Below are 24,114 nucleotides of genomic sequence, written 5' to 3'. Positions count from 1 at the left end.
TGAGGGCCACATTCCCACATAATTAACCAGGGAGGCACATGCCAGTGGTAGGTGGGGCCAAAATCAACATGGGTGGAGGCAGAGCTGGGAGCAGGCGGGCTGAACCCACACTCTCTCACACAAACGTGCACATACATACGCACAAACACCTACAACACACACACCACACAGAACACTGCTCAGCTGATTAGGAATTAGAAATGTGTGCTCAGCTGATTAGACATCAGCTGAGCACTCATGCAATGCATATGCACACCCATATACCGCTCACATGTACAGTACGGAAGGTTGCCCTAGTTGGAACATGCTACTGTTGAGGTAAGTAGGGAGTGCAACCCCCACCCCCCCAATTATGTTAGTGCAACTGCAGGCACTCCAGGGGCATCTGCAGATTGTCGTCTGTAGCTCCATTTGTGGCTAGTTCCTCCAGTCCTCATGCTTGCAGCATTTTGTGAGCTTTTTTTGTTTGTTTCTTTTGTTGTTCAGTGGCTGTGCAAAGCCAAGGGTGGAGTGCTCAGCCAGCCTTATTTCTGGCTGGGTTTCTAAACAAAAGTTCCAAAGAGGCTGTTCTTTTCCTAACCCTTCATGGTTAAATCCTCTTTCCTTCTGTGCTAGGGAGCTCCTCTACCCACACCTTCTTTTTGAAAAGTGGAGGGGAAACCTCAGCATGGCTAGCCCCTGCTGCAGGATGTCTGTTATACTACTGACACTGTGACATATTCCTACAGGCACCTAGGAAGTCCACTAGGCTGCTGAATGAGATATGTTTTTCCATAAAGGGAGCAGGTTATGATGCTAGCCAGCCTTTGCTTTTTGGCTTGTTTTATCTGATATGTCAACACCAAGCACTGTTATCAGAAAAGAACTATGCACCCACAGTTGGACAGCTGGCATAGCATATGGTAAAGCATCTAGTGCTATTCTCTTCAGCATGGCATGAACTTCCAGTGTTGACATCCCTAAAGTATTTTGCAGTCTCTGCAAAAGAGATTCTGCTTCCCCTTTCTTCCCATGGTACTATCATTAGATATTGCACAATTTTCCCTGCTGGGGAAATCCCAGATTTTCATTTCCAGTACAACAGGCATATGGACTTAGTTCCTACTGTTTTCTTTATCACCCAAATCTATTTCGGTACCAGCCTTCCCCAACGTTATGCCCTCCAGATGTTATTTATTTTATTTATTAGTCATACTTATATACAATTTAAATCATAAAACATCTTCAAGAGATCTTTTAGACTACCTCTTCCATCAGCCACAACCAGCATGGCCAAAGGTCAGAAATGCTGGGAGTTGTAGTCCCAAACATCTGGAGGGCACCTGATTGCGGAATGCTGTTCTATACAATATCCAAGGGGTGGGCAACATGTGGTCTTCCAGATCCTGCTGGACTACAACTCCCATCAACCCCAGCCAGCATGGCCAATGGGCAGGGATGATGAGAGTTGTAGTCCAATGATATCTGGAGAGCCACAGGTTGTCCACCCCATATCTCCTCTATTTCTTCTCTACAAACATATGGGTTGGGCAACCTGTAGTTGTCCAGATGTCATAGGACTACAAATCCCATCATCCCAACTATTAGCAATTCTGGCTCCTTTTCTATTGTTCCAGATTTACCATGGAATATTTCAGCGCAGATGCCGGCAGCATTCTTTCTAATTCCCCAACTAAAGGCATAGCTCTACCAGAAATGTGTATTTTGTTTGTACTGTTTTAGCTTTTGTAGCAGTATCACCCATACATGACAGTTTGTCTTTGTGGCTATTGTACTGTGGTAGCCCAGTGCTCATTCTGCAGTCTCCTGGCTACACTATTCATGTCTTTAACCTTGCAAAGAAGAATACAGTATTTTTTTCTGGAATATTTGTGGGAATTAAATCCAGTTTTCTATGTATCCTCCAGCTGAAATCAGGAACAACAGCTGAAGTCACACACCTCCGGCCAGGTCCCTTTGCAGCTCTTGAGAGAGGAATGTGTTTCCTTGACAGCCATGAAACAATAAGTATTCCACCATCTCAGTGCCATTTCCATTGCTGGGTCATAGTTTTTTAAAACCTAAATCTTCTATTAGTTAGCATTAACAGATCTCCCAAATTTCCCACCAGCATGGGTAGAACCTTGGCACAGCCTCAGAACACTGAAATTTTTATCAGAAATTTATCCAGTGCATAAATGGAAAGCAAGCTTTTCTTTCTCACCACCCTTCTTCTTCCACCATTTGCTTTTTGGCTTTAGCCTTGATTTAAGAGGCACAAACACCTCCCATGCCTTTGCCATTTAGGGTGCAACCCTAATTATGGTTAGACAGAGAAAAGGCCTACAACTCCCAGCATTCGCCAGCCAGCGTGGTTGGCTGGGGAATACTGGGAGTTGTAGGCCTTTTCTCTGTCTAAACACGCATAGGATTGTGCCCTTAATTGCATACTGCTAAGAATGTTTAGATTGGAAGTTTCTGTTTTTATTACAACAATTTTTCTTGTAGCTTTCTGTGCCATTGCATTTTCTTTCTTCTTTTTCTTTCCTTCTTAGAGGAAAAAACAAACATAGCGAATGCTTCTGGAAGATAGAAAGTCCCTCCTAGAGAGTCTTATTTCAGTACCATTTAGCCCTAAAACAATAGTCTCTCTTCCAATCAACCAACCACACCAGGACATTCTTGGAGAGCAGTAGGAAAAATGAACACCTACCCATACCTCTAACAACAACACCACTCCACCCCTCAGAGCAGGTCTCTGTGGGTAAGTCAGCCAGCCAATGTGTGGGAGCCTATTTGACCCTTGTGGCCAGTGACAGCTTTGTTATATAAGCATGTTGCTTTTCTCCTCAGAATTGGAAGTTCTCCGAGTCAAAAAAAACTTCATTATGCAACACTAATGTTAAAACTATGTTGAGTTGGAAGAGGAACGGCAGACATTCGCCATCCAGCACTTCACTCTGTTCTCACTCCAGACACTTGGCGCCTGAGCCTTTCTTCAGCCCCATTACATATTGCTAAAGTCTTTTTTTCTGTCTGTCTTCATTTATTCTGCAATAGACTTTCCTGTTCTAGCTTCTGAAGCAAGATGCATGAGTAAGCTGACCATAAATGTTTCCTCTTTTAAACATTTCAGAATATTTAAAGGTATATTTACAGTGGATATGGTTATGCTTATTATAGCATAGTTGTAACTCAAACATGTTCAGCAACGTTCATTCTGTGGATAGGTAGTTACAGGGAGGATGGAAGAGAAGCGGTTCACTGGTGTTTTGTGCCGACGGGTATATATTTACGTGTGTGTTCACTAGAGTAAAATGAGAAGGAATGGAATGGTCTGAAATACGCAATTTTTTGATGTGCTCATAACATTTTAAAAGGAGTCTCTAATATCTTAATTACATTCTGACCTTGACAAGAGGCCTACAGGGCACGTTGGGACAAAGCAGCACCATAGAAATCTCCAAGTGAGCAGCCCGCTGCAATGAAATCTAGGTGTAGACTGAGGCCTTTTATGCCTCCAGGGTCAGAACATCTCTCCCAGGCTCAACCCCTTTCTTAAGAAGGCCTGAAAGGGGCAGGCCTCTCACCTGGAGCCTAGTGTTCCTTCTCCTCTCATGGATGCATCCGATCAAGTTTATTTGACATTGGGATGTGGGTCACTGGTGTGGAGGGGATTAGTTTCTTCTGGTCTCTGTGTGTGCGTGTGTGCGTGCATGCGTAGGCAGGCTCTGAGGGTATGGACGCCAGAGGTGCCAGTTCAGAGGTCCTTGGTTCAAAGACCCTGATCTGGCAGGCTCTGGCTCAGGCCTAATTATAATGCTGGTGCGTTCAAGCACCTTTGCCATTGGTCTGACAGATTTGTCCTTCTTAGAGTCTGAGCCCAGACTGCTGTGCTGGTTGGGGATCCTGACAATCTCCCCTCAAGGCAAAACAGGGACAGGCACAACTACCAGAAAATTGGGACTGTCCTGGAAATTGAGGCTGTGTGGAGTGTATGACATCAGTTCCTGCCTCTCTTGCTTCCTTCAATATATTCCAGTCTATGTATATGCTGGAACATAGAAATTTCCATTTTAAGGATGACTGTTCTCCTCTGTCTACAATGTACAATGTCATATAATAATTTTTATTACAATAAATGCACAGTTTTTGCTCAATCGTTTTGGGAAACCCAAATATCTTTCCCCAATCCTTCTGCTGTAATGATGTTTCAGTTTCCCAACTCATTTCACCATATTTTCACTGGAGAAATGTGATTCAACACCATCCTCCTCCAGACACATCAATACATCTCCTGCAACTATGCAAATAATGCGATATGCAATATGTGCATGAGTATCATGCCATCTACTGGACAATCCCCAAATCATCACTGGTAAAAAACAGTATGCTCCAAAGACACAGGCCTCAGCCTGCAACAGAAGGAGGAGGGAACGAACTATGAACTACTAGGGTGGTAAAATGAACTGTACTACTTCAGGCTGCAAGTAAGGGATACTATTGTTAATATTTTCCCACTTGGAAATAGGAAACTAGCACATCAAAGAGCAAGTTTCTAGTCCAGGCTTTTGCCTGTCGTGCTGGTTTTTTATTTGCAGGACATTTTTCATGAAAGGGAGAATTAAAAAGTGACACCCCTCCCACCACATCTGCAGCCTTAAGTGGTGAGGTCCGTTCTACCTTTATAGCTTTCCATCATCATAGGAAGCTGCCTTACATTGAGTCAGACTATTGGTTCGTCTAGCTCAGTATTGTCTACCAGTAGTTCCCAACCTTGGGCCCCCAAATGCTGTTGAACTACAACTCCCATCATCCCCAACCAGCATGGGTGGGAATTATGGGAGTTGTAGTCCAACAGCATTTGGGGGCCCAAGTTTGGGAACCACTGGCTCTGTGTTGGCTGGCAACAACCTCCGAGGGCTTCAGATAGGAACCCTTTCCATCTCTACCTGAAGATGGCAGAGAATGAACCTGGGAGCTTTTGTCTGTGAACCATATGTTCTACCACTGAGCGACAATCCTATCACTTCATTCCGGTGTATATGGAAACCAGGCCCCACATGTCCTATGATTTTTTATTTTTTGTAACAAACTGGTAAACTGGACATATTCTCACGTCAAGGCAACCTCCCAACATACACATATAAATCACACATTTTCTGGATATGCCATTATCACACCACTGTTGTTGGATCAAGGATAGTGTTAGCAAAGGGCTAAAAATAAAGTTAATGGGGATTTTGCTTTCTCTAAAGTCTTGTCCTGTTTTCCTGAAAATGTTTGAACAGACCTGTGCCCCAGGAAGACAGTTATTATACAGTGCCATGGGTCTTGGAAAATGAACTAATTCATTTTTTTTTTAGAGATGCTTTCAGTTCTTCATAGAATCAAGGCATTTTAATGGAATATTGGCACGGACTACTTGTTCATCTAATAACATGTGTGAATAGAAAAGCCCCCCCCCATACAAATCTATAAACAACTGAGATTAAGCCATACTCCCCACCCCCACCGCCAACTCATTGACAAATTGAAGCTGTGAGAGATTTAATATATAAAACAGTCTATTCTCCTCAGAGGAGATAGTTAATATAATGAGCATTGTATTTCTTGATGGCAAGGTTAGTAGAACCTGAATTCTAGGTCACCAGGAGTTTGTAGTTTGCCTAAATTTTACAAATCTATATGCGTGCTACAGTGTTAGTATTTTCAAGGATTATTGTAAGGCAATTGGAGACGGTTTAAGATGCAGATGCCAGGTGGGGAATGGAAAAAGCTGAAAGAAAAATTCAATCAAGGGCAACTTACATCAGGGGCTACTAAACTGCACGGTCATTTCCCACAGAAATGAGAAATAACGGCTTCTGAGGAACATCTTGTCCTGAGAAGAAGCAGAAACAGCTTGGTGAGCTGCCACCATCTAACTCCCAGTGGTGCCCCCCCGCCCAACTGCTGCCAGAAGGGCTTCTAAGGAAACCTTGTGCCTTAAAGGGATGGGAGAAGAAACAGATTAGGCTTAAACTCAAAAGAAGAGAAACTGGAGAAGAGGAGAAAGGAAAGAGGAACAGGCCAGCCCAGAAAGACAAGAAATGCAGTGCAAACCTGAGTTTAACTAATATATTCCCATCCATCTGGGCAACTGAATCAAGCATCACCATCATGCTCCCCACCCCACCCCACCCCACCCCTTTCTTTCTGCCTCATGTCTTTTTAGATTATGAGTCTGAGCGCAGGCCCTGCCTGATTGTTGCTTCTTGTAAGCTGCTCTGGGAGTCTTTTGATTAAAGAATGGGATATAAATGCTTTGAATCAATCAATCAATCAATCAATCTGGTCTCAGTGGATATGTACCAGAGAATGAGAGATCAATACTTTGTTTAGCCTTGCATACATTTCATGATGGCTCTGAGACACACTCAGACATTATGTGTCAGAAAATAAGGCATAAAGTAGTTTTTTACACATCTGGGGGGAAATCACCCTGAGTTTCTTTGCACGGTCTGAGCTTCGAACTATCTTCTTGACATAATAAAAGAAAACAAAAAAGAACAGTCATACTGATAGCCAAATTTTGGCAATAAGAAAAATGGTGGGCCTGCCAGTGTCAGCAAAGCACTATGAAGGGAAAATATTGAGGCAATACATATCTTGAAGGGAAAATGAAGAACCAGATGCGTAAAAGCTCCACAATCCTGATAACCTGATATAAAATCCTTCCACGTAAAACTTTCCAGCCAAAGAAGATAGTTTCAACGATTTATTCAGATGTCATCTTTCCTCAGCCAACATGAGTCACATGTAATCCCTTCAAGACTATGCTGCCATGACTCCCAGAAAACAATGTGAAACATGTGTGCTAATTTAATACTGAGATTGATAAGGAAATGAGAGACAATTAGCTGATATAAATAAAGGAAATGCATTTTGGAAATGACCCCCACCCACTGCTGACAGCCTGCAACAGCTCATTAGTAACAGGAACTACAAAGCACCCAGTTCAATGAACACACTGAGCATTGACATCAAACAAAAAGAAGCCCTCTTTGTTACAATTCACAATTAATCTATAGAATTGCTTCCATAAGGTGCTGTATAGCTAGGGGTATCAACAGATATTCTGTGGGTGCTTTGTTGTGTACAGTGGTGTCGTGGAGTGGGAGTACAGTTTTCTTTTCAGAGCAGGAACAATGATGACAGAGTGCCAAGGTAACTTGACGAACCCCCCTTGCTCTCACAAGTGTATGGGGGCGATAATGAGCACTATTATTTGTCACAATTTAGCATAGAGGAAGTCAGAGAATGAGGACAATAAATCAAGCAGGGCCTGCATACTTCTTTCCTTTTCTTTGATGGAGTTCCTACTTCACATTTGCAGTTTAAATGCTAATACTTCTTTGCAGGATTGTTTGCATGTTTAGTTACAAGCTAAAGGATGCATTTCAGCTGGCTGAAGATTTCAATCTGTTTTATAAGTTGAACCTATGGAGTGTGAAGCAAGCGCCACTGAGTTCAATGGTGCTTATTCCCAGGTAACTATGCATGGCCCATAAACTTGATTTTCATACTTTATTAGATGTTTGTTTTGGATGTCTGTGTTAGATGGTACAATTTTTAACCAGTGTTAGTTCCTTTGAGTATAAACAATAGAAAAGTAGGAGAGCTCTCCCCCCGCCCCGCCCCATTCTTTCTTGCATATACTGCTACCATCTATAATTTGGCTAATGGGAACAGTGGAGGCTGGTGGCTCTGATGTCAGTGGGGCGATGAATCTGCTCCAGGTTTCAGTCAGAACTCTAAAGGAGCTATCCAAGGTTTGCACCTTGGATAGCTCCTTTAGAGTTCTGAATTAAATTTGAAGCAGATTCATTGCCCCACTGATATCAGAGCCACCAGTCTCCACTGAATGGGAATGAGTATATAGGGCCTTCTTTATTGCCCTAGGCTTTGTAATGACCTGCCCTAGGAAATCCATTTGCCACCCTCCTTGATTACTTTTAAAACTGAAGACTTTCTTTTCTTTCCTGGCAGGTTTTCGATGTTTGATTTTTCATGTCGAGCTTTCCCTGACTCCCTGCAGTTATGTGTTTGTTTGTTTGTGGGTATTATCTGATGTCTCTTGTTTTTTATTTATGTTCTTTAAAAAAATGCTTTTATTGATTTCTCATTGTAAGCCACTTTGGATGCCTGTGACTGAGGCATAAAGGTGGATCTAATTAATAATTAATAATATGGGATACATACCACTTTAGAAGCTATGGGCCTGTTGATATAAATAACTACAACATGACATATTGGGATATAGGTGCTGTGGACCAGGAGTGACAACCAGCTGCCCGCAGGCTGCATACATCCCTGCAAGGCCTTAGATGGGGCCCCATGGGTGCCCTGACCCCACCCCCTGCTGCCAAATACCCCCCAATTCCCCCCCCACCAGTTTATCTCCCAACCCAGTGCTTCTACCACCGGCACCACCTCCCTCCCAATTGCCAGTGATCCCGCTTCCAAGATCACTATTTTCCCACTGTTACCATGTATATATGTGTATGTGCTACCCTCAGCTCCCCAGCTGACACCACATGTGGCCCTTGGGACCAAAAAGGTTGTGTACCCTTGCTGCAGGGCATCTATTTATCTATCTCAGTGTTCATTTGAAATCCCAGCTATGTTACTAGGGGAGGCAGAAGCCAAAACACTTCACTAAATAGTGTTAAATATATCTCTGTTTTGTCATTGACCGACTCTTTGTATATTATTATTCCAGTGTTTGACAGCATCCTTCTAGGATGTAGAGCCTATTTCTTTGCGGTGCTGTATGGTTGCTTTTAAGATCGATTAAGAATTGACAGATGGATCTATCAGGGGGTGTTTGCACGAACCCTTCTTCAAGGAGAGCACTTCAGTGAAAGAATGTGAGAGACAAAAGAGAATGCTAAAACATTAACGAGAGAATTTGTAGTTTGAGAGAGTTCAACCACAGGAAGAGGAGACCAGGGAGTACAGGTAAGAGTTTCATTGCATGCAGTCCTTCAGCATCACATAAGCCTCTTGAGTAGCAAACAACAAAGCCCTGGGTTTGGATCAGACCCAGGCTTTTGGACTGCATACATTTGCTTGGGATTGGATTAATGTTTTGCAGATTCTTTGCGACATCAGCTGAGACATTTCTATAAAGGCACAGCAGGAGTAATACAAATAAATTACATGGCTTATTTTTCATGAATTTGCAAACATTATAACTGAACTCAAACAACCGGCGGTCAGGCACATCTACATATCATTTGCTGTTTTCATGCAAATGCGGAGTTGTACTTTTTTTTTTTAATGAATTATTAATTGTTAAGCTCTCTCTTATTCTCTGCATTTTCTACCGCAACAAGTAAGCTGAACAATAAATTCTTATATTCCTTATCTGCCCAGAGGACATTAGTTACTAGGCAGATTAGAAATGTAATAAATACAAAAATATGATAAGAGCACCACAATGACATTTGCACTGGACAATGTTTTGTCTAGTCAGGAACAAGTCAAACATATACTTATTCGTTTTACAGATGTATTTTATGGGCAATCAGCTAAGTAAATCCTGGGGCTGGTACAGAAAACACAGATGGTATTCTATAGGCAAACAATATTGGGTAATGACATTTTGTCAAGGGATTGAGTCTCTTCAGGAGTGACCAATCTTCTTGCAATAAAGTTCATCCCTTGTATGTCGTTCGCTGGTTGTTTTTGCTTACAGTTGGAGAAGCTGCATACTCAATCCTGTATGGCCCCAAACCCCAGCAGATTATGACCCAGTTCGCATGACACACTGGGCTTGCCATAGGTCTAACCCCTGATGAGCCATGGTGTATGCTGGGTGCCATTTTGAATAAGCAACCCCCAACTGGGGCAATCATGGGTTTGCCGTGTCATGTGAATTGTTAATTATTATGATTAGCCCCCAGCATTATGCCTCAGTCACAGGCACCTGAAGTGGCTTACCATGACAAATCAATAAAAACATTTTTTAAATAAGCCACTGTGGGTTATTGGAGGGTTGAACAATGCTCACATAACCCTACTACAAACTGTTGTGGGAGCCAAGCCTATGATTCCTAAATCAACATTTCAAAAGTGAGGGACATTGTGGAGCATTGTTGTTTGTTCTATAGACTGTCATGGAACTGTACTTTTCAGTAAAACAGAACACTGTTATATGATTGTCTCTGTAGACAGGCAGCTTCTAAGTGACAGCTGGGAACTAAAAGTATGGAGAGTTTAAGATGCAACTGGGTTTGCTGGGGCAAAAAGACAAAATGTAGGGGAAGGAAAAACAAGCTTGCTGCCAAAATGTATAGTTACAAAACTGCTGTCTGATTTTTCTATAATTTGGCACTTTGTATCCAGTTTGGCCTGAGTCCAACTAAGGCAAGACATTAATAAACATTAATGCATGCAAATGACTTGTTATCAGGGATATTATTCTTTCTGGCTACAGTATTCTCAAGCAAAATAGTCTGATGTGCTTCTTAGAGGCATATGCATTTCCTTCTTCAGTTGTACCTTTGCCAAGGATCATAGAATCATAGAATCATAGAATAGTAGGGTTGGAAGGGGCCTACAAGGCCATCGAGTCCAACCCCCTGCTCAATGCAGGAATCCAAGTCAGAGCATCCCTGACAAATGGCTGTCCAGCCTCGTCTTGAAGGCCTCCAGTGTGGGAAAGCCTACCACCTCCCCAGGTAATTGGTTCCATTGCCGTATTGCTCTGACACTCAGGAAGTTTTTCCTGATGTTCAGCCGGAACCTGGCTTCCTGTAACTTGAGCCCATTATTCCGTGTCCTGCACTCTGGGATGATCAAGAAGAGATCCTGGCCTTCTTCTCTGTGACAACCTTTCAAGTACTTGAAGAGTGCTATCATATCTCCCCTCAGTCTTCTCTTCTCAAGGCTAAACATGCCCAGTTCTTTCAGTCTCTCTTCATAGGGCTTTGTTTCCAGTCCCCTGATCATCTTTGTTGCCCTCCTTTGAACCCTCTCCAGTTTGTCTGCATCCTTCTTAAAGTGTGGTGCCCAGAACTGGACACAGTACTCCAGATGAGGCCTAACCAGTGCTGAGTAGAGGGGAACTAGTACTTCCCGGGATTTGGAAGCTATGCTTCTATTCATGCAGCCCAAAAGAGAATTTGCCTTTTTTGCAGCCACATCACATTGTTGGCTCATATTCAGCTTGTGATCGACAACAATTCCAAGATCCTTCTCGCTCGTAGTGTGATTGAGCCACGTATCCCCCATCTTGTAACTGTGCATTTGGTTTCTTTTTCCTAGGTGCAGAACTTGGCATTTGTCCCTATTAAATGCCATTCTGTTGTTTTCTGCCCAGCACTCCAGTCTATCCAGATCACTTTGAATTTTGTTTCTGTCTTCCAAAGTATTAGCTATCCCTCCCAATTTTGTGTCATCTGCAAATCTGATCAGCATTCCCTGCACCTCCTCCTCCAAGTCATTAATAAAAATGTTGAAGAGCACTGGGCCCAGGACTGAGCCCTGCGTTACCCCACTCGTTACCTCTCCCCAGCTTGAGAAGTTCCCATTGATAAGCACTCTTTGAATCCGATTCTGTAGCCAACTGTGGATCCACCGGATCGTTGTTTCATCTAGCCCACTTCGAGCTAGTTTGCTCATCAGGATATCATGGGGCACTTTGTCGAAAGCTTTGCTGAAGTCGAGGTATATGATGTCTACAGCATTCCCACGGTCTACAAGGGAGGTGACTTGATCAAAAAATGAGATCAGATTTGTCTGGCAGGACTTGTTTTTGACAAATCCATGTTGGCTTCGAGTAATCACGGCATTGTTGTCAAGGTGCTTCCAGATGGATTGCTTTATGATCTGCTCCAGAATTTTCCCAGGGATTGATGTCAGACTGACTGGTCTGTAGTTCCCAGGTTCCTCCTTTTTACCCTTTTTGAAGATAGGGACAACATTAGCCCTCCTCCAGTCATCTGGCACTTCCCCCGTCCTCCATGATTTCTCAAAGAGAATAGACAGCGGTTCTGAGAGTTCTTCTGCCAGTTCCTTTATGACTCTAGGATGCAGTTCATCTGGCCCTGGAGATTTGAACTCATTCAAAGGAATTAGGTGTTCCTTGACCATATGCCTATCGATCTCAAGCTGCAATCCTGCCCCTTCAGCCTGTACTTCGCCTTTGCCAGGGGGGTCATAGACCCTCTTTTGGGAGAAGACTGAGCCAAAGTAGGAATTGAGCACCTCTGCCTTTTCTTTGTCATCTGTTATCATTTTGCCATCCTTATTTAATAGCTGAACAACCATTTCTTTCCTCTGCCTTTTACTATGCACGTAGCTGAAGAAAGCCTTTTTGTTCTTTTTAGCATCCCTCGCTAACCTCACCTCGTTCTCCGCTTTAGCCTTCCTGACGCCATCCCTGCAATTCTGTGCTACCTGCCTGTACTCTTCCTTTGTTACTTGGCCTTCTTTCCACTTCCTATATGTTTGCTTTTTTGTTTTCAGGTCATCCCTAAGCTTTTTGTGAAGCCACATTGGCTTCTTCTGTTGTCTTCCACCTTTTCTTCTTGTTGGAATTGTTTGTGATTGTGCCTTGAGAATTTCCTTTTTTAAAAGCTCCCACCCATCTTGGACTCCTTTTCTCGCTAGCATTGCTTGCCATGGGACCTTACTGATCATTGTTCTGAGTTTATGAAAATCAGCTTTCCTAAAATCCAGGGTACGCGTTTGACTACACTCGGCTTTTGCTTCCCTTAGAACCAAGAACTCAAGTACAACATGGTCGCTTTCCCCCAGAGTTCCTGTAACTGCTACTTTATCCACTAAGTCATCTCTGTTGGTTAGGATCAAGTCAAGGATAGCCGATCCTCTAGTTCCTTCCTCTACTTTCTGTAGGAGGAAGTTATCCATCACACAAGTCAGGAATTTCCTGGAGGGGCCATGTTTTGCAGAATTTGTCTCCCAACAAATATCGGGGAAATTGAAGTCCCCCATTACTACTACATCATGCTTCCTTAAAACATTGGCTATTTGCTTTTCAAAAGTTTCATCCTTGTCTTCTCCTTGATTGGGCGGCCGGTAGTAGACTCCGACCACCAGGTTCCTTTTATTCTTTGCTCCATTTATTTCAACCCAGATGCTCTCGATGGGGCTACCAAGCTCCTCCTCCTGTATTTCTGTGCAGAGATATGTATTTTTCACATACAGTGCAACCCCACCTCCCTTTCTGTTCCTCCTGTTCTTTTTGAACAAGTTATATCCTTCAACTGCTGTATTCCAGTCATGAGAGTCATCCCACCAAGTCTCAGTTATACCTATCAAGTCATAATTTCCCTCCTGTATTAAGAGTTCAAGTTCGTTCTGTTTGTTTCCCATACTCTGGGCATTAGTATATAGACATCGAAGACCATGTGCTTCATAGTCTGGCTTTCTTCCTACATGTGTCTGAAGACTATTATTGGGCGCTATCAGAGCTGTTCTCTCCATTGCAGTGCATGCGCCTATGTCCATCGTTACCCCCAACATTACATCTCCCTTCCCCGTAGGATTCAGTTTAAAGCCCTCCTGATGAAGTTCTTCATGCTGTGGCCAAACACATTCTTCCCATCCTTTGTGAGGTGCAACCCATCCCTAGCCAACAGCCCATCTTCCAGGAAGTATAGCCCATGGTCCCAGAATCCAAATCTCTCTCGTCGGCACCACCTTCGTAGCCAGTCATTCACCCGGAGTATTTTTCGTTCCCTTTCTATCCCTCTTCTAACTACTGGAAGGATGGATGAGAAAACTATCTGGGCCCCAAAGTTCTTGAGTTTCCTTCCCAAAGCTTCAAAGTCTGACGTGATCTCTTCGTAGCTCCGCTTGGCGGTATCATTTGTTCCCACATGGATGAGAAGAAAGGGATACCTGTCAGTGGGCTTTATGAGTGCAGGCAACCTTTCAGTCACGTCTCTAATCTGTCCTCCCGGGAGACAACATACCTGGCGAGTCCACGGGTCTTCGCGACATACTTGGGTCTCGATCCCACGCAGCAAGGAGTCTCCCACTACTACCACTCTTCTCTTCTTCTTCTTGTAGGCCTGGGTTTCATCGCCTCTGTTTGACTGACCTTTAGCCTCTTGCTCACTCTCATGCAGGTTCCCCTGTGATTCTTCCTCTGCAGGCTGTCCTCCAGTCTCATCTGCAAGTACCTGGAATCGGTTCCACAGCTCCACTGCTTCCACCGGTGCAGAGTGGCGTCTAGTTCTTCTTCTCCTAACTGTCACTGTTTTCCAAGGAGTATCCTCTATTCCATTTTTCTTCACCTCAGCATTTCCCACTGCCTCATCTTGCTGTTGCTCTTCAAGCTTCTGGTTTGCCCTTTGCTGCTGTAGTTCCCCCATTCTGTCCAAGAACTCTTCGTGTTCTCTTATTCCCCGGAGGGTCGACAGTCGCCGCTCCAGTCCACTTACTTTTTCCTCCAGCAGCGTGATCAACTTGCACTTGTTGCAGGTGTAGGCCATGTTGTTCTCAGGCAAGAAAACAAACATGGCACACACCTTGCAGGTCACCACCACTGGAGAGTCTTGTCCTTCCATAGCCTCTTTTCCCTTTTTGTGTCTAGCTTTGTGATTGTTCTAGACTAGCCTGTGCCTGCTCCTCTACTCAGTAGAGGTTAAAAGCAGAGTCCCACTGGTGTGGAAGTGTGTGTTACAAGACAAATAAATGAAAAAAAGTTAGTAAAAAAAAATAAAATAAAAAAAATGTTAGGGGCCTCCCCCTTGACCTCCCCTGCCGAACTCCCCTGGCCAACTCCTGTTTGCTCCCCCTGTTTGCTCGCTCTGTTCGCTCGCTCTCTGGGAGCTTGCCTGCTTCTGTAGTCCCTGGACCAGCTGGAGCAGCTTGCTCTGCTCTGCTCTGCTCTGCTCAGCTGGGAGGCGGGAAACAGACTGAAGCTTCCCGCCCAGTCAGCTGCTGGGAGTACTCAGGCCACACCCCTCCAATTCAGTTGGAGCTCTCAGAAGCTCCTGGTGAGCTCACAGCCAGTCAGAAGGATAAAGGGCAGCGCCCTGGGCTTCCTGCAACCCACTTACCTCTTAGCCTCTGTCTCCTTTGTCTCCTTTGTCTCTTCAACCACTGCAACTCCCCTGGCCAACTCCTGTTTGCTCCCCCTGTGCGCGCGCTCTGGTCGCCCGCTCTCTGGGAGCTTGCCTGCTTCTGTAGTCCCTGGACCAGCTGGAGCAGCTTGCTCTGCTCTGCTCTGCTCAGCTGGGAGGCGGGAAACAGACTGAAGCTTCCCGCCCAGTCAGCTGCTGGGAGTACTCAGGCCACACCCCTCCAATTCAGTTGGAGCTCTCAGAAGCTCCTGGTGAGCTCACAGCCAGTCAGAAGGATAAAGGGCAGCGCCCTGGGCTTCCTGCAACCCACTTACCTCTTAGCCTCTGTCTCCTTTGTCTCCTTTGTCTCTTCAACCACTGCAACTCCCCTGGCCAACTCCTGTTTGCTCCCCCTGTGCGCGCGCTCTGGTCGCCCGCTCTCTGGGAGCTTGCCTGCTTCTGTAGTCCCTGGACCAGCTGGAGCAGCTTGCTCTGCTCTGCTCTGCTCAGCTGGGAGGCGGGAAACAGACTGAAGCTTCCCGCCCAGTCAGCTGCTGGGAGTACTCAGGCCACACCCCTCCAATTCAGTTGGAGCTCTCAGAAGCTCCTGGTGAGCTCACAGCCAGTCAGAAGGATAAAGGGCAGCGCCCTGGGCTTCCTGCAACCCACTTACCTCTTAGCCTCTGTCTCCTTTGTCTCTTCAACCACTGCAACTCCCCTGGCCAACTCCTGTTTGCTCCCCCTGTTCGCTCGCTCTGTTCGCTCGCTCTCTGGGAGCTTGCCTGCTTCTGTAGTCCCTGGACCAGCTGGAGCAGCTTGCTCTGCTCTGCTCTGCTCAGCTGGGAGGCGGGAAACAGACTGACTTGAACAAGTGTATTTCCTGGACATACACTGAACACAGTCTTGGCCATAAGCTAACAGGGGTAAGATGCATTATTTTTCTGACCATCTAATTTTGTCCTTCACACCCTACTTGTTCACAGGCTGTGATCTCACTCTCTGATACAAGCTGCTTCCTATGCAACAGCTTTTAACCTAATTGTGTCTCCTGATCACTCCTTGGAGAAAAACGGTTTCCTAAGAATTAGAACTAATGTGTGTCCAAGTGCATCACAGAATCTTAACTGCATTTGCACTTAGCACAGTTTCCGTCAGTACTTTACTGTAACCTATTAGCTACTGAGCCAAGCTCAAGGTCTTGCTGCTGGCATACAAAGCCCTGAACAACTTGAAAGTAGGTTACCCAGCAGATTGCCTCCCCCGATAGAGACCGTGTAATCATTAAGATCATCAGATCTTGCTGGTTGTACCACAACCTGAAGATGGCCATCTTATAGCAACCCAGAAATGGGCCTTCTCCATGGTGACCCCCACTTTATGGAATGCCCTCCCTCTGGTATGCGGGAGGTGCCAACTGTGGTGTGTTTTAAGTGTCAGTTAAAGCCCCATTGCTTTATCCACGCCTTCCCTGGTTGATTGTGCTGCCCAGTTTCTTTGTTAACTAGGATCTTTTATTTGGTTTTAATGTTTTTATAAATCTTCTGTATAAATGTTTTTATATTATGATGTATTTTAATCTTTTTTGTAAACCACTTACAGTTATTGGTTAGATATAGTAAGCATTATAGAAATCTATTCAATAAATAAATAATAGAATCTCTGTATAATAGTACTTGGCTTTTCCATGGACACGTGGAGTCTATGGTTTAACAGAGAGATCGTATGAATGAGCTCTGAATGAGGAAATCCTGACTTCAAACCGTTCCCTAGCTATAAACTCAGAAAGGGGGCTTAGATATGTTACTATCTCCCAGCCTCAGCCCCTTCATCTGCAATATAGGAGTAAGAATGAACTACTTTACTACTACTACTACTACTACCAATGAGATAACATATATATACAGTGCTTTGAATGCAATAAATCACTGTATGTGCTTTGGAATATTAGTATGAATAAACTATATTAATTTGATAGCTCCACTTGCTGGAAATGCAGGGATTTAAAGGTTCCTGTTATACACACATATATATATTGGACCTGGAAGGTAAGTTTTGTATTTTGAAAAGGCATTAAGCAATGAATCAACCTCACATTGACTGGGTTCACACAACACAACACCCCATTGTGGGTAACAAGCCATGGTGGGTTGCCATGTTGTCCAAACACAGACTGCTTCCTGGAGGGTGGTTTATTTTGGGGCAACAAGCCACCTTGACAACCCATTGCCTTATTCTAGAGGTTGTTCTACCCATGATGGGTTGGCATGTCATCCAAACCCAGCAGAACCAACCCATCATGAGTTCTGATGATCAGGTACACAGCTGTGCCTGCCTGCCTGCCTGTGCAGACTTAATCCACCCTCGCCAGTGACTGCCCCTCCAATGATGCCCAAATGGCATTTTGGAGGGACTGTCAATTGTTCACCAATTCCTTTAAAAAAAAATTCAGCCCCAGAAATTTGTGCCAATGGGATATTTTTTTAATTTTTCTTCAGCCCCAGAAATTTGCGTAAATGGGATCTATTATTATTACTATCATTATCATTATTCAGTCTTTTGGAGGTGAGGAAGTGGTCACTTACAGCTGTCCAATATGTATAGCCTTGCTTTGTCAATGTCCTTCTATGTTTCAGCTGACAAAGGGAACAAAGTGCAGTAGGAAGCATGCATGGAAACTGACAAGATGAGACTGCGCAGATGCTGCTTTGTACACAGTTGACAGGGGAGAAGTAAGTAGGTGCACCCAAATGGGGTGGGGACAGTATCTACCCCTTGGCATGGTGATCCTCTGGGTTTTAAGTGTTGAACGTACACTTGCCAATGTCCAGCTTCAATTCAACACCTCCCTGACTCTCCAGCTGCTCGAGAAAGGGGAGATCTAGGCTCCTTCCCTTTTTGTGGCTCCCATTCAGAGCAGTTACTGCCACAGTTACTGTGAATGGGAGCCGCAAAAACACAGAGGATCACCGGTGGGGAACAAAAAGGGGTTGTGATCAGAATGGGGAGGGGATAGGCAGATAATATGGGTTCTGGTGTGCAGAACACTGGGATACTGGGTGGAGGATGGAGGGGGAGAACAACTCACCATGAGCCTGATCATCTGTTGGGCGCACTGTGGGTTGTTCCGCAAAGAACCGACACTGCGTGGCTTATTCACAGGGTGGACTGTCGTGTTGTGCAAACGCAGCCACTGTCTGTGAATTCGCTTGGTGTTTTGTTATGTTCTGGTCCAACAAGCCCTAGATGCATGTGGCTCGGATTCAATGTGCTGTCTTAGTTGCTAAGTGACTGATTTTACAGACTTGGAAATTGGTGACTGGGCAATAGAACTCGTAGAATTGGCATCTTGATAGTGAGTGATATATATGTGAAGGAATCCCTTGCACAAACTTAATAGCTTGTGGGATGCCTTTCTGGAGTTCTTTGGCTACAACAATATTGCCCCAAAACAACTGTTAAGAATTATCAACTACCTCAGATACGCAGACGATACCACCCTAATGGCAGAAAGCGAAGAGGATCTAAAGAGCCTCTTGTTGAGGGTGAAAGAGGAAAGTGCAAAAGCTGGTTTGAAACTCAACATTAAAAAAACTAAGATCATGGCGTCTGGCCCCATCACTTCCTGGCATATAGAAGGGGAAGACATGGAAGCAGTGACAGATTTTACTTTCTTGGGCTCCAAGATCACCGCAGACGGTGACTGTAGCCATGAAATTAAAAGACGCTTGCTCCTTGGGAGGAAAGCTATGGCAAACCTAGACAGCATAGTACGAAGCAGAGACATCACCTTGCCGACAAAGGTCCGTCTAATCAAAGCTATGGTTTTTCCAGTAGCAACGTATGGCTGTGAGAGCTGGACTATAAGGAAGGCTGAGCGCCGAAGAATTGATGCCTTCGAACTGTGGTGCTGGAGAAGACTCTTACGAATCCCCTGGACTGCAAGGAGGTCAGATCAGTGAATCCTAAAGGAAATCAACCCGGACTGCTCATTGGAAGGACAGATACTGAAGCTGAAGCTCAAATATTTTGGCCACCTAACGCAAAGAGAAAACTCCCTGGAAAAGACCCTGATGCTGGGAAAGATTGAAGGCAAAAGGAGAAGGGGATGGCAGAGGATGAGATGGCTAGATAGCATCACCGATGCAATGAATATGAACTTGAGCACACTCCAAGAGAGAGCGGAGGACAGGAAGGCCTGGCGTGCTATGGTCCATGGGGTCATGAAGAGTCAGACACGACTTAACGACTGAACAACAAAAATCTCAGTCCATCTGATGCACAAAAACATAACATCCTCTCCTTTTCCTGTTCTTGTTTCTTTTTTTTATCTTCTTGTGTCTTGTTCCTTTTCTTCCTACTCACCTGAAAACCAGATTTTTTCAGTGATTCTGCAGAGGCCGAAGATTGTAACAACAGAGACATAATTTAATTCTCAGAAGCCTCTTTTCTTTTCAATAATCATGTACCAGCCAAAAGAACAATCTGTTTTTTAAAAGCATTAATATTTTTGTTCTAACTTTATAATTCTTTTTGTTGTTGTTGCTTCAATCCTAACTTTTCTTCTGTGAATAAAGTTCACAGAATGGGGCTTCCCTGGCTTCTCCCTACAGTCTCCTGCATTTCTCCAAAATGTTCTCTTAGAATTGGGGAGCCTTTGGGAATAGTTTGGGTTACTGTCCTGGGGGCTACAGGAACAATTTGGTATTGTCATTACTATTGTTATAATGAAAAATCTTAAATTACTGATTTAAGATTTTAAATTACAGTAGAACTTTCATTACAGATTTTTTTAAAGCATTAGCAGGAATCATTTAGACATGTGCTGTAGCCTGACTGAAAGACCCTGGAAATTGTTCACCAGTCTCTGAGCATTTAGCGGTTTCTGCTTTCAAATGGCAATGTATACATTTAGGATGGGTGAGAGTATGACTCCTGTAGTGAGACCAGGACTGATCTTGGGGAGTTGTTCTTGCTTGACACTCAGACCCTTAGGCTAATGGTTACTTATACAAAGGCATGAACAGGTAAACTGAAGTTCGCTCCATCACTAATCCTAGATATTTTGCAGCCACCGGTTGCCTCTTTTAAAGATGGAAGGAAAGCACAACCTGCAATTACAATAAGGTAATGGCTGTGTTCCTGTGCTAATTTCAGTGTGCTTGTTTGATGTGGCTGATGGCATGACTCCATAGCAGCCATGTTGTTCAATCTTTCCCCTAGAAGCTGCCAGTACTCTGCATTTTGAGCAATAAACTTAATGCATTAATGCATTAGATGTCTAGCAAAATAGGCACTTGGGTGCGGGAAGAGCCAGACATTTGTTCTCTCAGCACTATGCTCTATCTGAAGTGCCCTTCCTTCCATATTCAGACATTAAGCTCTACCTGGTATATTTGCATTTCCTCCATGTCTTAACATGGTTGTGTCAGACCCACTCACATTCTAACCCCCAGCGGCAGCTCTCTGGTCTTCCTTCTTTAAATCCCCCAAATGTTCTGTCCTCAAAACCACTACCATGACGTTTACATTGGTAGCTAGTTATATGATAGAAAATACTGCTCTACTTGCCCTCTTTAGAACAACCAGAGCCTCAGGTCCTCTTTTTCAATGCAACAGTTCACAACCCTCAGACACGTGTGAAATACCAGTAACAGCAAACTTTGCATTTGAGCATGTGCAGAGTATCTCTCCATCACTGCTAAGAAACCACAGCTCATTGCTACAAATCTGGGATGAGAAAGCTGCATTTCCAGGTGAGAAATGTGAGTTCAAGGCAGTCTTATGCATCAGTACCTTTCTTTACAGAAATTAACTACACTGAGAATTAACTGCTATGGAATGTCCCTGAGCAAATTCCCTTATTTACGCCCCCATCTCAGGCCTCAGCTGCAAGAAACAGGATGTAAGCAAAGAAAACAACGTCCCCAGTACTGACTTTTGTCACTTTTCCAGGCCACAGCCTGACTCATCTCATAACTTAGGGCTGCCCTTTGTTTGCTAAGCCCAAAGCGTTTGAGAATATGCTACAAAATAGTGCAATGCTGTGTGTGGTTCATGGCAGATATAAAATCTAAGCCCCATCCTGTTCCACCCGCCCGCCAAAAAAACACGCCATCAATGCGCCATAGGTTTGTCACAAATGTCATGGGGCTGGTGGGATTTTATCTTTGCTGACCTTGCCAGCTAATGTTTTTGTTAGGCATATTCATTTCTGTTCAGAGAGAATGTGTGTGGTAAAGGCAGATCTTGATTGGCAAGCTCCTAGTCCTCAACATCCACCGATTGCAGACAGATTTAAACAAAGCATAAAATGAATGGTAAAATAGAAAGGACCATTAAACTTGAAAGTGGTGTGTGTTTATTTCTATATTAAATGATGAAAAAGGAATGAGTTTTCCCACGTTTCCCAAGACGAACTGCAGAGAGAATACAAAAATGAACAACACCAGATCCCCTCCTTTGGGGCAATTGGTAATTACCATATTTAGGGGGTAGGGATTCTCACCAGGGCAAATGCTTGACAGCATGGTCAATTGTGCACAAAACAACAACTTTATTATGTGGGTTTGCACAATATCACAGTTTAACATGAAAAGTTTTCTGTTGATACTTTCAGAGGAAATGTATCCATGTCCTTTTTATATTTACAGATGCTACATAAATTGTTTTCCCCTCCTATTTCTTAAATACTGTTAACCACTTTTTAAAGAACAAAAACAAAAGATCTGTAGGCAGAACTCAGGATGAACTAGAAATGGACAGCTTCTTCTACCATTTGGCCTTGAAGGGCACTCCAGTGCCTTTTGTAGCTGAGTGACAGGCGGAGGTCTAGATGTTGCATCTATTATCACTGCAGCAGAGGGACAAGAATAGTTGCTGAACTCTTCCCTGCTGGGTAGATATTAAAGGCGCAGGAGTTCTCTTAGAAGTAGGAGTTGGAAACTCTGTCGTGTGAGAGAATGGAAGACTAACAAAACTGCATAGACGCTTCCCCAGTAGTGGTTAAGTCAGCAGTAGCTTGGGGAGAAAGAAAATGAATGGTTTGTAGGACACTGGCACAACTGATGCATGCTGATGCAATTTATTGGGCTGGATCCAACCCTTGTGAGAGTGGAAGTTTGCTCTTGCAATGGGACTTCCCTGTCCTCTCCTCCCCACTGGAGCCCCCTGTGCATGCCGCAAATCTGCTCTGGAGAATCCCCCAAACCTCTGGAGCAGATTTTTGGGGGGCAGCAGCGGGGAGGGAGGCATCTGTTTGCCAGTGGCTCCCTCCTGCTGGTGCACTACCACCACTGGATACAACCCATTATCTGTTCAGTGCTGCCGCACAAAATGAAATGTCTAGTACTTCTAGTAACCCCATTACTAGAAAGAGGATATACTTTAATAAATAGCTGACTGGTGTCAACCCCCTGAAACAGGACAATGTAGCTACAACACTACCTGCGTCAGACCACAGCTCTGAAGATCTTTACATGCCAAGTTTATTCATTTCAAATTGCCTTTCATTAGATAGAATTAGGATGGGCCCTTCCAGTCTATTTACAGTACTGCTAGGTGCACATGATTTCACAAAATGAGCAGCAAAACAAAACCTCTTTTACTCTCGCTTTTCTCATTGCCACATTCAAAACTAGTTCCTGGCAAGAAACTACTTTGATCAAATCTTGTTTCCCTCATGTTTTGTATTATATTTTACTATATTTCTTAAAAATGAATATTTTGTGACAAATATATCACTCCATAGTTGTATACTGAAAATACAATGGCATCCATTTGCTTATCTGCATAAATCTCATTTCCAGGGACAGCCCAAGACATTTTGGTGCCTGAGGCGAAGAACAAGAAGGCTCCCCCTCCCATTCCATGTACAGAAGCTGGACTGGCAGTTGAAACTTTCTTCAACACCTTTCTGCTGCCTCCCAGCATTTGCCGCCTGAGGCAACTGCCTCACTTGGCCAGATGGTAGGGCCAGTCCTACTAATTTCTCCCTCCTGATTTCCTTTTTTAGTGGCTGCCATTTACATTATTGGCAGGATCTTGGAGGAAAGACAGAACAACCAAGCATTCCCCCAACTGACTCTGAAGAGAAAAAAGACAGCATTTTGTCTGGAATAGATAAAGCAGGGTCCTCTCTCACAGCAGCGACAACTGGAAATGGTTTGAAGGGCGTCTGTTATTAGACATTTCATGCTTCTCTTCTGGCACCTGGTTCTGCTGTCTCCTTGGTCCTTTGGAATAGTTTGCTCAGTAAACATGAAGAACCATTTTGATTAAAGTACACACCAAGAAACCAAAACAGGAACAATCTGGAATCCTGTACAAAGCAGAGCGGATTCCGCAAGTGGGAATAAAGCCCTGGACTTAAGAGCTATATAAATAAAGTCACCATCTGAATGGATAACCAGGACGCATCTTGAGACCTGTGGCATCCTCATCTCATAAGCAAAGTCTGTGTCAGCCTTCCCCAACTGGGTGCCCTCTAGATGGATGACTCAGCATTCCTGACCATTGACCATGGTGGCTGGGGCTGATGGGAGTTCAAGTCCAAAACATCTGGAAGGCACCGGACTGGGGAAGAGAAGTCTCTGTGTTGCTGCCATGTCCTTGCTGGCACTCCTCTGTTGCCTCCTCAGAGCTTGGCCCAATATGGAAGATGGCCCATTTGATCGACTGCTTTCCCTGTTACCCTTTAGCCCATGCTTCTCAAGGTAAGACCAAAATAGCCAGGAGGCCAGTCTCACACAGCTTCGGTATGCATAGGGTGTGTCCAGACCCTGTAAATGATCACAGCTGTTGCTGGACACAATACCAGGGATGTCATGATCACAACGGTGACCAGGATGATCAGGACAATGAGCCATACATCCAAAATGTGCTTTGGAAGGGGAAGCTGTGTGGGCGCTACGCCCCCCAGGACATCCATCCTCTTCCTGTTCCTCCCTAAAACAAAGAAGAAAAAATTGTCAGTTTAACAGGACACAAAGCAGATAGGCACAGATGACTTTCCTTTTCTCCAGAGCAACGTAACAGAGATTGGGGCGCTTTTTAA

General features: G+C 44.2%; 1 protein-coding gene and 1 long non-coding RNA gene across 7 annotated transcripts in view; one reads left to right on the top strand and one right to left on the bottom strand.

The window, feature by feature from the left end:
• The first annotated feature begins 237 nt into the window (after positions 1-237).
• LOC146354534 (uncharacterized) lies at positions 238-20,115 on the top strand. 3 transcript variants are annotated; one of them, XR_014788427.1, is made up of 7 exons: positions 238-318; positions 1,908-2,743; positions 2,833-3,075; positions 7,383-7,511; positions 8,744-8,982; positions 17,696-17,791; positions 18,894-20,115. It is a non-coding gene; the product is annotated as an uncharacterized LOC146354534 (long non-coding RNA). The 3 variants fall into 3 exon arrangements; XR_014788426.1 differs by lacking the exons at positions 7,383-7,511; positions 8,744-8,982; positions 17,696-17,791; positions 18,894-20,115 and having other exon boundaries at positions 2,833-5,806; XR_014788428.1 differs by lacking the exons at positions 7,383-7,511; positions 8,744-8,982; positions 17,696-17,791; positions 18,894-20,115 and having other exon boundaries at positions 293-318; positions 1,889-2,743; positions 2,833-5,806.
• The window catches only part of SMIM3 (small integral membrane protein 3), a 39,073-nt gene continuing 35,064 nt past the window's right edge, over positions 20,106-24,114 (bottom strand). For all 4 annotated transcript variants that reach the window (XM_084839171.1, XM_084839172.1, XM_084839170.1 and 1 more), the window contains one exon: positions 20,106-24,005. In XM_084839171.1, the coding sequence (XP_084695297.1) occupies positions 23,803-23,988 (186 nt within the window). In that variant the 5' untranslated portion in view covers positions 23,989-24,005 and the 3' untranslated portion in view covers positions 20,106-23,802. The remainder of the gene's footprint in view (positions 24,006-24,114) is intronic.

This window comes from Heloderma suspectum, chromosome 2 (genome assembly GCF_057233095.1).
Source record: "Heloderma suspectum isolate Gila_16-S chromosome 2, 16-S_ref, whole genome shotgun sequence".
Lineage (NCBI taxonomy): Eukaryota > Metazoa > Chordata > Lepidosauria > Squamata > Helodermatidae > Heloderma > Heloderma suspectum.
This window is presented reverse-complemented; position numbering and strand designations above follow the sequence as displayed.